At 43.0% G+C, this 13,436-nt stretch overlaps 1 protein-coding gene across 2 annotated transcripts in view; it reads right to left on the bottom strand.

Annotated features, from left to right (window-relative positions):
- The window catches only part of CDK15 (cyclin dependent kinase 15), a 71,173-nt gene that overhangs the window by 45,261 nt on the left and 12,476 nt on the right, over nucleotides 1–13,436 (bottom strand). For both annotated transcript variants that reach the window (XM_059702796.1, XM_059702797.1), the window contains exons 5-7: nucleotides 9,604–9,698; nucleotides 8,788–8,850; nucleotides 1,508–1,631 (exon numbers count right to left, since the gene is read on the bottom strand). In XM_059702796.1, coding sequence (XP_059558779.1) covers nucleotides 1,508–1,631; nucleotides 8,788–8,850; nucleotides 9,604–9,698 — 282 coding nt within the window. The remainder of the gene's footprint in view (nucleotides 1–1,507; nucleotides 1,632–8,787; nucleotides 8,851–9,603; nucleotides 9,699–13,436) is intronic.

Raw genomic sequence — 13,436 nt, 5'->3', positions numbered from 1 at the left:
CTCTCTGGGTGCTTTTAATAAAGCTACTCAACTATCTTAATCCTTGTGCACTTCTTCATCAAGTCCATTTCTCAAAGTTTGGCCGACTTTGCAGCTAGATGTGGCCTTCCTGGCAGCTACGTGTAATGAGTGACTAAATCTTGCCTGCACAATACAAACAGGAGTGATGTATGAGCTTCCAGATCTCCCTCCTCCCGGCTGTAATAAGAAGGAGGCGGCAGCCATCTTGAAATATGCACCTGGGGCAACACCCTGGGGACAGGGGGCCACAGACAGAAGGAGGGTGCACCACGCACCGGGGTGCCACCTTACACGTTCTGACTGCTCAGCTCAGACGATTATGTGAGAGTAAGTAAGCTTCTAGCATGTTTCTGCCTCTGTAATCCGGGGTCTGTGTAACAGCAACAGAACTCACTTCATAACCAATACGGCCGCCCTCCATTTCTGCAATCCAGGAATCCCCAGTTAGATAAAGGGTGGGGGTTGCTAATCCAAATTGGTTAGTTTGGTAGGACCTTAGATGAGTCATTTACAAGGGCTCCCCTGCACAATGAGAGCACTTTGTCAACCAGCCACTGATCTCACAGAACCACAAGATCTACAGCCAGAAGAATACTCAATAGATGAGTCACTGTGTGGGGCTTGGATAAATGAATGTCTGTTAAATGTTTACGTACATACCCGGATGAAAGCTACTATCTCAGAATAAAGTGCTGCAGCGACAGTACAACTATCTGACATCTGGCAACCAGGGAAGAGCGGCTCCCCAGCTCACACGGAACCAGCTCTTCAACTAATATTTTTGAGCATTTACTATGGTGCCAGGCACTAGGGATACAACATTAAGCAAAAATGGACCCAGGCTGCCATCATAATGCCCATAGTCTAGTGGAGGAGTCAAAATTGTCACACAAATGAGTGTGTGTGTGTGTGTGTGTGTGTGTGTGTGTGTGTGTGTGTGAGAGAGAGAGAGAGAGAGAGAGAGAGAGAGAGAGAGATTATAGACTGTGATAAGAGCTAAAATGGAAAGATACAGTAGTGCTCAGGAGAAATCAGCATCGCTTTGGTGGAAATAAAAGCCTCACCTATATAGATACAAAGAGCCTTCATTGCAGGAAGAGTCTATTTGACAATCTGGGGCTTGATCCTGTTGTTCTGATATATGCTCAATCTACTTTGATAGAATCTGTCTCTCCACCCAGATTTACAGAAACCTACCAAGTACAGTTCACTCTACAAATGTCTCTATATCAAAAAAGGCAGTAGACTAGTAGGGGTGCCCAAGTTTTAGGATCTGACCAGACTGGAGCTTGATATGATCCTAGAGAGCTGCCAATCTCTCCATGTCTTGCCTCGCACTTCCTATATGGTAGTTTGATATCCTCACAAAGCATCGCTCTCCCTGAGCCTCAACTTTTCAAAGGCCAGGACTCGTCGATGCTTTAAACACGTGTACACAAAAGCATCATTGTTCACAGCCCAGAAAGAGACTCGAGGGGCAGCTTACCAAAGTCAGCCAGCTTGAGCTCTCCCAGGTGACTGATGAGAATGTTCTGAGGTTTCAGGTCCCTGTGAAGAACGTGTTGGTGGTGGATGTACGCCAGGCCCCGCAAAAGTTGAAACATGAAAAGCTGGAAGGAATGAACACCTTATCTAAACAGATTGGAGCCACTATGTGTAGATTTCTCCTCTAAATCAAAAACAGTCATCTGTAGAATATAGTAAAAGTGTCTCTTGAGAGATAAAAAAAAAAAAAAAAAGAAAAGAAAAGAAAGAAAAGGAAAAAAAAAAAAAGGAGATTTTCTATTCAGAGGGGGGAGAAAGTACAAGTAAGTAGACCATGTCCTAAACAAAGGGATTCTGGATTTCCCTGACATCTCATGTCTTTGGTATCGAAGGAATTACCCTTCCTTAAAATCTAGAGTGAAACTTTGAAGTTTCTCTTGGAACACTAGTTATTGATTTAGATTTGAGAGATTTAAATTTTTTTTTCCCACCGACAAACTTGGCATGTAAGATCAAAGTTGACCTGGAAATGATATTCTAAGGTTTACAACTGCTTACATTTCCCAAGCTCTCTGATATGAAAGCCTTTTAAAAACACAACACAAGGAGACCAGACTGGGAAACGTATCCTTAGATAGTAAAAGGAAAGAAAGGGACCATTATCTTTTTAAACCTATTTTTAAAGTCTTAGGTTGAAAGTTGAAAATAAGGGAAATATACAGTAGAGATTAAGAGGGAAGAGAGACCAAAAGAAATTATAGACCCCCCCTCCCCCCCCCCAAAAAAAATCAAGAGACTGAGGAATAAATAGCAGAGAGAAGAAAGAAGAAGGAAAGGAAAACAACAGAAAAAATACATTCAGGGCCCCAAATTTTAAATGTTGCACATGGTTATAAGGCACAGTAACCAGACATTTTTAGATCCCCACCATTATAGAAGTTTAAGGGGAAAAAGAATGCTCCGTTTTTCCAAGTGTCTTTTGCTATTTTCCAGCGCCCCTGGCAATTGAGAATTCAAATACCAACAATTAGTGTTTACAAAGACCAATGCCAACTGCAAACATGTTCTGACAGTTTAGAAAAGAAAGGACCAGCCCCAGGCTTCCTGTGGACGCAGGCAAAATAGCAGACACAGAGCTGTGTGGATGAATCCACTTTCCCACCACACCTTGGAAAGCAGGAACTGCAGAGACGCTAGGACCTGTACTGATCTCACAATGACTTGGACACACTGGAGCCAAGTTCATGAGCAGCCTGGTCTGACCGAAGCAGGAGCTTTGGGGGGGTTACCTACCACAGCACTCCGTGGCCGTGTAGGTGTGATGCAGATCCCACATCAGTTTCATAAGCCATTTAGGAATGTTAACAATTTCTTGAGCGCTAGCCAGTTTTCCTCAGTGGATAGAGTTGACCTCCAGACTGAAGGGTCCCAGGCTCGATTCCGGTCAGGGGCACGTGCCCGTGTTGTGGGCTTGCTCCCCAGTGTGGGGTGTGCAGGAGGCAGCCGATCAATGATTCCCTCTCACCATTGATGTTTCTATCTCTCTCTCTTCCTCTCTGAAATCAATAAAAATATATATATTAAAAAAAAAAAACTTCTTGAGACTCCCACTTCAAATGTTCACTGGTCCTATGAATCTTCTCAAGGCTTTATCTTCTTCGTGCTTCAAATACACACACTATTTACTTTTCCACTCATCAAACCACTACGCTACCGAAACACAAAATTCTTATACCATCATTTAAACCTTCCAATTGGTTATAATATTTATGGAAAAGACAATATTAAAAAAAATCCAACTGAAATCCCAGCTGAAAGATACGTTGCCACAGTCTATGTTTTTCAATGGGCCAGTATAGGAGAGAGGGAGATGGAGACAGGTGAGTGACAGAAGACAGAAAGATGGAGATCAGCGAGGGAGAGACAGAAGAAGGAAGAAAGGGAAAAATATTGTTTATGGAATGCCTGTCACCTTTTGTAATCAATCCCCAATACACCCCTGTGAGGAAAGTATGCTTGCCCTCACTTCACAGGTAAGAAAAATAGGAAACTTTGAAAACATGTCTAGAAAGAGTCAGGGCCACAGCTCAAATTCAGACGTGCCTGACTCCACTACACCAGCCTGGGAAGCCAGAGAAAAGACAGAAAGTCAAAACATGACAGGGAAAGGGAAAGGGAGTGGGCGGGCTGAGTCAGCCGCAGAGCTTCTCCGAGGGAGGGCCGGCCTGAAGTGCCTTTCATGTCCCAAGGAGAGGCTGTTCTCACTAATTAGTCACACCCTCCTCCCACCTTCTCGCTCTCAGTCTTTCCTCCTTGGCTCCACGTCTCTGTCTGCAAGCTTGTGTACACAGTAAAGCACACGTGGTGGTCAGGCATGGGGTCCCACAGCCACCCTTCTCCAAGCGGCAGCGTGTGCTGACGAAGCTCACCACCCACTCACTCTTCAATCCTTTCCCGCCTGGAGTCTTCCCTCAACCCTGCCGAAGCTTCACCGATAATGACCCCATCGGATGGTGCTTTTTCTCAGTCCACATCAAGCCAGATCGTGGGTGACTCTTTCCAGAGAGGCTTCCTGTACCTCAGGGGTGAGTTCTGTTTCCAACACAGTGAGGCTCTTGGGAACAAAATGTAATTCGTTTGGGCTACTGCCATCTGGGCGGGAATCCCTCAAAACACAATCAGATGAGTCAGCCAAGTCCTGCAGGGAAGCCCTAGTGCTCCACTCACCAGGGATCCCTGGGGTTTGTTAAATCCCAGGCGGTTCCCGCCATGTCTTCTGTGGTCACTACTCAAAATATAAGCCTCTCGGACTATTCCTTTCCCCTCCCATAAGCTCATCTCTGTATTGCTCTGTGCTTCCTTTCATGTAATCCATGGTTCCTTCCTCTCCCAAACCTTTTCACTGCTCCCTCTTCACACCTCAATGCTGGATTAAAAACTCTCTACAATGCAAGCTCTGATGGGTTTTCTTCGGCTCCTTTCCTTCAATGGGACCTTGAGCTCACTGCTCCTTTAGAGCTTTTCTACAGCTCACTCATACATCTGATCTCAGAGAGGTTGGGTCAGCTGCCTCCTGGCTCCTCAATCCCACTTCAAAACCACTCCTTCTCTACCCTTAAGAAAAAACCCCTGTTGCTTAGACTTTCTTGCCATCAGCTACATCTTCCTCTACTCCTCTTGTCACTCTCACCCACACACCCACCACCCTGCATCATTCTCTCGAGATCACAGCTGTTGCTCCCTTGACATCAGTGCCCGTGTGAACATGGCAAGCTGACCTCCAGTGGTCTGCTTCTCCAGGCAGCTTCAGCCCCTCACTCCATGATAACACAGTAGGTCTTGCCATCATAAGCAACTATTTTGATCATGTCATTCGTTAGGTGTTGTTGTTGTTTTACCATGGTCACCAATGCCTTTCGCTATGGAAATCCAATGGATACCTCTCACTCCTTCTCTTTGCAGCATTTGGAACTGTTGACCTTCCTGAAGCTCTTCCTTGGTAACACAATCTTATAATTTTTCTCCTACTTCTCTGAAGCCTCTTTTTTTATGGGTTCTATCCACTTCCTCTACTGATCTCTAATGTATTTTAATTCCTTAGGGCTCCATCCTGGGCCTTCTCTTATCACTCCACATACTCCCCCTAGCCATCTTATCTACTAACTGACTCAATTAACAACTGTACTCTGCAGATTTCAAAATCTTTATCTCCAACTCAGACTCTCTCTTGAACTTTAGACCCGAATAATCTGAAGTTCACTTGGACATCCTATAATCACATCAAACTCAAAATGTCCAAAACTTAACTCACTATTTCCCTCTAAAATCCACATTCCTCTTTTCTCCTCTCTCTCTCTCTCTCTCTCTCTCTCTCTCTCTCTCTCTCTCTCTCTCTCTCCCTCTGTATACACACACACACACACACACACACACACACACACACACACAACCTTAACCCTAACCTCAACTAGGAGCTCATTCCATCTAAGATAGGACTCCTCCTCTTCTCCAAACCAACTTCTTCTATTTCTAGTAATAGAGCTATAATTCTCCTGGTCAATCAAACTCAAAATCAGTCATGTTTGGCCCCACCCTCTCCCTCTTCATGTCCTGGATGAACTCTTCATTGTTTCCATTTTTCACATTCCTTTCCATTCTCACCTTCACTACCATAATTTAGGCCTTTATTACTTCTTACCTAGATCCTTGCTATTCAAAGTTTGTTCCTTGACCAGCAGCATCCACATCCCCCGGGATCATGTTAGAAACAGTAGCTCAGGCTCACCGTAGGCCGCCTGGATCAGAGCCCCAAGTCATTCATCTGCTCACTGAAGTTTGAGAAGCACTGGGCTAGACCACATCAATAAACTCCTAACTGGAATTTCTGACTCCAGTCTCCTCTCTTTAATCCATCCCACAGACCACAGTTACATAAATTTCCTTCTGATCATGTCATGCTCTCTCAACTCAACCCCCTTTAATAACTCTAATGTCTAAGGAATAGAGTCCACATCTTAGGAAGTGAGGCTCTCGGCCACTTACCCAATCAATTTCCCCAGACTTATGTACCCCACTTCACTAATATATTCTACATGTCAGGCCAACAGGACCAGAGGTGCAATATGGCAGTAGTGGAAAAGCATCCTAACCAAGAATCATATTTAACTATGGCAAAGGCTGGTTCTATAACCTCTGGCAAAATATTTGTCCTCTCAAATCTTAGATTCCAATTCTGCAAAACAAAAAAGTTAGATCAGCCCAGTGTTTTTAAAGCATTTTTTGTATTGCAACCAAATATACATGTACCCAGTATTTACATCCATATCCAGATAAAGTACAGTTTCAACTAGAACAAAAGTTGCACAAAACATTTTCTATTCTCTTCTTACCCATTTCATTTCATTTTTTAAAATGTTGGTTGCTAATCCCCACATTGACTTCATAACCCACTAATGGGTCAGAACCCAAAAACTGAAAACCACTTTCAGCCCCATTGCCCTAACAGTCCATGATTCTGGGATCCTTCTCCTTGAATACATCCTCTGTTTCCCTGCTCTATACCTTTGGTGAACACGTTCCTCCTTTCTGTAACATCTTCCCCTATTTCAGCCTCTTAAAATGAAGGTATGTTTTGAGTTCTGGCTTGAATGAAGCCTCTTAAAATGAGAAAATATATTCTACTTCTTTACACATCTACAAACTAGGTCTTATTTCTTACTTGGCATTATTCACAAATGCCATGTAATAGTATTGGTGTGTATTTCTTTTATCTTGTTTTTGGATGTAAGTGTCTTGAGGGCTGGAATCTATCTTCCATTTCTTTTTTTCCTCTGAAGCATTTAGCACAGTGTCTTATATGTGAGTCACATAAGCCTGAAAATCTTTCTCACCGTTATTTTTCCTGCAATCGTTTTTCTATGTAATCAACACCTGTAGTCTAGTTTCTTGACTCTTCTGCTTTCTACCTAGCTTTCAGCACCCTGCCTATCATCACTTCTTCCCTCAGTTTAGAAGCCAATGACCACCATCTTAACCTTTTGACATTCTCTTCAATTCTCTTGCCAAACAATCTTTCCCTCTCACTTATCTGGCAAAAACCCAACTCTGAATCAATAAACTGTCTACTTTCTCTGTTCCTCTATTCCAGCGGTTCTCAACCTGTGGGTCGCGACCCCCTTGGGGGTCGAACGACCCTTTCACAGGGGTTGCCTAAGACCATCGGAAAACACATATATAATTACATATTGTTTTTGTGATTAATCACTATGCTTTCATTATGTTCAATTTGTAACAATGAAAACACATCCTGCATATCAGATATTTACATGACGATCCATAACAGTAGCAAAATTACAGTTATGAAGTAGCAACGAAAATAATGTTATGGTTGGGGGTCACCACAACATGAGGAACTGTATTAAAGGGTCGCAGCATTAGGAAGGTTGAGAACCACTGCTCTATTCGAATGGCTAAGCACTGCCATTTATTTATTTATTTATTTGTTTGTTTGTTTATCTTCACCTGAGGATATTTTTCCATTGACTTTTAGAGTGGAAGGAAGGGGGAGAGAAAGAGAGAGAGAAACATTGATGTGAGAGAGACACATCGATTGGTTGCCTCTGACCAGGGCCAGGGATCCAGCCTGCAAATCACATATATGCCCTTGACCGGAATCAAATCTGGGACCCTTCAGTCCTCAGGGCCGATGCTCTATCCACTGAGCAATACCGGCTATGGCAGCACTGCCATTTAAAAAATAATCCCATTCTCATTAGAATATTTAATACACGCCTAGACTTTCTTGGTTTCCCTAGTTAGTTCTCTACCCCATTCTCCAATAGCTATTAAGATTTCTTCATTCCTCTCAACTCCTCTCACCTCAGCCTTTCCCCCCTTGCCTCTAAGAGGAGATTAAGCCCCTTATTAAGAGTCTCATGATATTCCCATTAACACAGCCATAGCCTTGTCACTTTGCTTCTCACTGCCCATTTAAGTCCACATTATCTTACTGGGCTTTAAGCACACTGAAAGTCAGAAATACAACTTATTCATTAGTAAAACCTCAGAGCTTAATATAGTACTAAGACCTCAATAAGTATTTCTTGAATGAATAAATTAATACATAAATTATTAGTTAAATGAATGAGTACATATGCAAATCTCATGTGTCTAGGGTTAATTAATTAAATGCCAATAAAACTTTAGAGAATGAAAGGTATAAAATACAAATGATTTATAACACAAGTAGATTTACATCTGTTAAGAGGTCATTATTATTTCTATTCTAATGACTGGAAAAAAATGGAAACTGGCTCCATAGACAACAGGACCTGATCGGACAGGCAAAAGGGCAGCTGACCAGGATCCAACACAGGTGGTTTGTTGGCTAATTCTAGTGGGAACTATAAACACAACACAAACTTTATCACAGAGCACAGCAGTCTGCCATGAAAAAGGTATTTATTTTATAAAAGATGGCCTACCTTCACTTGTTTTTCTCAGTGCAATTCTTTTAATTGGCTTATGATTCTAGGCACACATTTGCATGATAGCAATGACTGACAAGGTTAGGCTGTCCAGAAAACCACTAAACATTGCTCCATATCTAGAAGGACAACTTTCTTTTTTTTCTTTTCTTTTCTTTTTTTAACTTTTCTCTAGAATATTAATGATGGCCATCTTCTTATTTTGTGTCCTGGGACTTTGCTTTGCACTGTCAGCCTGTTTCAAAATTCTCCTGTGGTGGGCGAGCCAGTGAGGCCTGCCCTTCGCAGCACTCACCCTGACGTTGTGAGGGTGCAGCCCTCCCGGGTGCTGGGCCATGTACTGGGCCAGGTCCGTGTGCTACAGGAAACGGTGGAGAGACTGTTGTTAGTGGTGCTTGCACAGTGCCCTGCAGCAGACCGTACATCTGACTGCCAGAGGTCGTACAAAGTTCAGGTTTTTGAGAATAAGGGGCAGAAGGCACACAGCCAGGTTTTCTGAGACCCCACTGCTGAGGTCAAACCCAGTGTATCTTTCTAACTGGCTGCTGTTAGAAGGAAGCTTGTTTCCCAGCACAACAAGATGCTCTATTTACGTAAATGACTGTCCCCGAACACAATGACACGGGGAGTTTCCATTCTTCTCGGAGGCAAGTCAAGTACACATACCGTATGATTTCTTTCTGCTAATATTTGAATAGTTTTCCCTCTCAGAAATACTACAGTGAGTTATTCTTTAGTAAACTTATATACAATGTTTTAAAACCTTGTGGTTTATATCTTCATTATCAATGAAACATGTTGGGCTCTGCTCAGCTGGTGGTTAAAAATAGATTTTTTCTTAAAGGTGTAAACGTTTTATTTAGGAGGCAAACTCAAAATTCTTATGAATTACTGCTGGTGAGGGGAAAGAGACAGCAAATATAATGGGCAGAGAGACAAGATTCAAGAAAAAGCATAAGAACAATAGCCTCTGTTCATCGTAATAATGAAAATGTCCATGACACTTTCCACATTGTAATGAAAATTTTATCATGCCATAAAATATTAACAGATTCATTATACAAGCACCAGGCTTTTCCCTCATGCTTTGTAAAATGCGGGGGCAACTCACCATGTATTCGAAAACGAATGTCAGTGTCTCTTTGGTGTGGATTATGTCATGCAGGAGCACAATATTGGCATGTTTCAGACCCTTCAAAAGAGAAGCTAGAAAAATTCAACAAAATGTTAACTCAATCAACGATCTTGAAAGCCCTGCTTTAAAGATATCAAGCAGTATTTATTTTTTTAAACATTTCAAAGCTAGCCGTTCTGGTTTTTTTATTGCTGGAAATATCTCTTGTGAAATAATATTTAAAATGACAAAGTACCTTCATTATTTGTTAAATGGTGAGTCATTGCATTTGCATACCTTACTTTTTTAATAGGCTAAAGCAGTTTGAAAAGAAATATGTTTCCATTTACCCAATCAATTTCATCAAAGCACTCAGAGCACTTTGCAAATGCTTTCCTCTGGGGATCTTATCATCTCTGCTTCAGAGTCATAGGAGAGGAGGCCTGAGAGATAAGGCCATGGGGCGGGGGAACGAGAGGGGGGGCGGGGGTGGGGGGGCAGGAAATGGAGTGGCCTGCCTTCTAGAGCAGGACTTTGCAACACATAATCATTTTCTAAAATTCAAAGTCCCACGGGGGCTCAGTAGGGATGCTGGGTGGGACTGGGAGAAGGCAGGTCTAAGAGCATGGGGTGAAAAATGGTTAAACCATAATAAACAGCGGAGGGGACTTCTTAAGGGGAGAATTGCAAACCCTGTGGAAGGAGAAAATGCAAACTTGAAAAGGGGACAGAGCCAAACTTGGGAGCCCAGAGGCGTGCGTGGGGAGGGCTGAGGACTGTCTTTTTGCAGCTTCAATATCAGGTTGTTATTTGGTCAGTAAGAGCAGCCTTAATGGAAAAGTCACCACGAAAGGTCAGCGAGTGCCTGGCTGGGGGGGTCTTTCTTTATTTATTTATTTAAATATATTTTATTGATTTTTTACAGAGAGGACGGGAGAGAGATAGAGAGTTAGAAACATCGATGAGAGAGAAACATCGATCAGCTGCCTCCTGCACATCTCCCACTGGGGATGTGCCCGCAACCCAGGTACATGCCCCCGACTGGAATCGAACCTGGGACCCTTCAGTCCGCAAGCCGACGCTCTATCCACTGAGCCAAACCGGTTTCGGCTTTATTTATTTATTTAAATCTTTCTTGTTGAAAGTATTCCATAGGTCAGTGATGGCGAACCTATGACACGCGTGTCAGAGGTGACACGCGAACTCATTATTTTTGGTTGATTTTTCTTTGTTAAATGGCATTTAAATATATAAAATAAATATCAAAAATATAAGTCTTTGTTTTACTATGGTTGCAAATATCAAAAAATTTCTATATGTGACACGGCACCTGAGTTGAGTTAGGGTTTTTCAAAATGCTGACACGCCGAGCTCAAAAGGTTCGCCATCACTGCCCTAGGTCCTCCCTTTCCCCCTATTAACCTCTCCCAGCCCGCTCCTGGCAGGGGGTTTAAAAGGCTGTGTCTTTGGTGGTTTCAGACATAAAACAGAAGGGAAGAGAGCAGAAAAGGCACAAAAAAGGGATGAGTCTCAACTCAGAGTATCCCCATATGAAGAAACAGTGTCCTTCACACTTAAGGGGAAGGAAAAATAAAAACTCAAAGCCATGTTCTGCAGGGATGCCCGTATAGCATGAATCTCGGGCAACAGCTTTCCTCCGGAATTCTCTAAGATTGACAACAAGTTCAAACGCTCCCTTCAAATTTTGGAACATTACTTCCTTCAGTGGCCCTTTCCCATTGTAATGCAACTCTGGCAGCCATTCCCGCTTCCAGTGGGGGCCCTCCATTTTCCTCTGGGGAAGCAACCCCTTCCCTACTCAGCGCCTGCTATTCGGTGGGGCTGACCCACCCCTACCCAAGACTGGGCTTGTGACCCCGGCCCGTCCAATCAGAGCACAGCCACCCGTTGGCCACAGTGATTGGCTCAGAGACAGGCACAAAGCCCAAGCGTGGGAGAGCCCCACTTTGCCAGTGTCATGAGGATAGAAGTGCTTTCGCCTCCACTGTGAAAGCTGAGCTTTAACCAGGAGCTGCCCTGGCCAGCTTACCACACCTGGGAATAAAACTAAGGCAGAGAAAAACAGTGTTGGGGATGGACAGGCCTGGATTCCTGGTGACATCATAGGCTCCCTGCTAGTGTGTAGTTTCCAGGCCTCCGAGCCAGCAAATTTCCGTCTTTGCTCACCTTAGTTTGAGCTGGCAACCTCTTACCACCCAAGGAGCCCTGCTCTGTCCATTAACCCTACCTTGCTCTACTGATGAATAGTATAACTTAACTGTTTGCCCCCCCAAATCCTTATGAGCTAAATGTATTACTTCACTCTTACACGTCCATTGCTTTGTACATGTACAGTCTTACAGGTATCTGCTTAATATCCCTAGTCCCAGACTGAAGGCTGTATGCGAACAGCGGGAGTGACTTTCTCTTTCAGATGCCGCCACACCACCCGGTACAACGCTCAGCCAAGGCTAAGCACTTAATTTATCAAGTATATTTATTGAGTGTCTTAATGGAGAGCTGACTGTGGAGCCAGGAGCCCTCCTATGGATCCTGCCACTTTCTAGCCAAGTGAGCTCGGGGGGGGGGGGGGTGTATCTCAACCCAAGTCGCAGTTCACTCCTTGTGAAAAAGAGGTAACGCCTTCCCCAACCTGACTTCATAGGATTGACGTGAGGATGGAACCAGATTCCGTGCGCGGGTCCCTGGCAAATGTCAAGCATCACACGGTTGCAAATTAGAATTAATATCCCAGCCAACAGGTACTTGGCCCTCCCTTCCACCTTGAGTCCCACTAAATCCCCACTCCCAGGTTAATAAATTAAAATTTTGTTTATGTCAACTCATAGATACAGAGAACATTATGATGGTTGCCAGATGGGAGGGGGGTTGGGTGAAAAGGAGAAAGGATTAAGGTCTGCAAGCTGCCAGTTATTAAAGCAGTCATGGGAATGTAAAGTACAGTAAATAGAACATAGTCAATAATACTGTGTTAACTATGTGTGGTGTCAGATATGGAAGCTGAACTTATTGGGGTGATCATTTTATAAGTTATGTAAATGTCTAATCACTATGTTGTATACCTGAAACTGATATAATATTGTATTTATTGCATCCAATTGTAATTTAAATTTTTAAAAATTTTGTTTATATCTGTTTCTGCTAGAGTTTCCAACACCTTCCATACTTACAATGACTTCTAACCATCAGTTAAACGTGCTGGTATTTTATGTGTATTTTTATTTGCAAATTATGTTCATTTTCTCTCTCTATGCGCCCCCCCCCCAATATTACAAAACATGCACCAAAATTCGATTTTAAATGGATATGGTAAAGCTGAAATTACTAAGAATATTATAAAGATATTTAAATTTATTTTTGATACGAAATTTAGTCTCACTTAAATATGATGTTACTAAAATTCCTGATGCTTATTTTTAAAATTATGATGGCATGTTTTGTTCATTACAATGGCTCCAAACTATCATTTGCTAAAAAGCTCAAAGTTTGATGTTCACTTAGGATGAGTCTCACTGCTAATATCAGTGACTATAAATCTTTATTTCATAAAGAGTTCTTGATAATTTCTGCCCTCGTCAACTCACACTCCCTATCCTTGCTCACTTGGCTCTAGACATATTGGCCTCCTACCTATTCCTTGGACATTTCCAAACACATTTCCTCCCTGGGTCTTCACAGTCACCTTCTTGTCTCAGCTCACTGCACGCCTCCTCCCTCCCTTTCTCCAGGTCTCTGCTCAAAGTCTTGGCTTCCCTGACACCCCCACCCCAGTGATCTCCATCCCTGTGCCCTGCCTTACCCTTCTTCAT

Source organism: Myotis daubentonii, chromosome 7, assembly GCF_963259705.1.
Source record: "Myotis daubentonii chromosome 7, mMyoDau2.1, whole genome shotgun sequence".
NCBI classification, from domain to species: Eukaryota; Metazoa; Chordata; class Mammalia; order Chiroptera; family Vespertilionidae; genus Myotis; species Myotis daubentonii.
The sequence above is the reverse complement of the archived record's forward strand: the minus strand, read 5'-3'. Positions and strand labels throughout refer to the sequence as shown.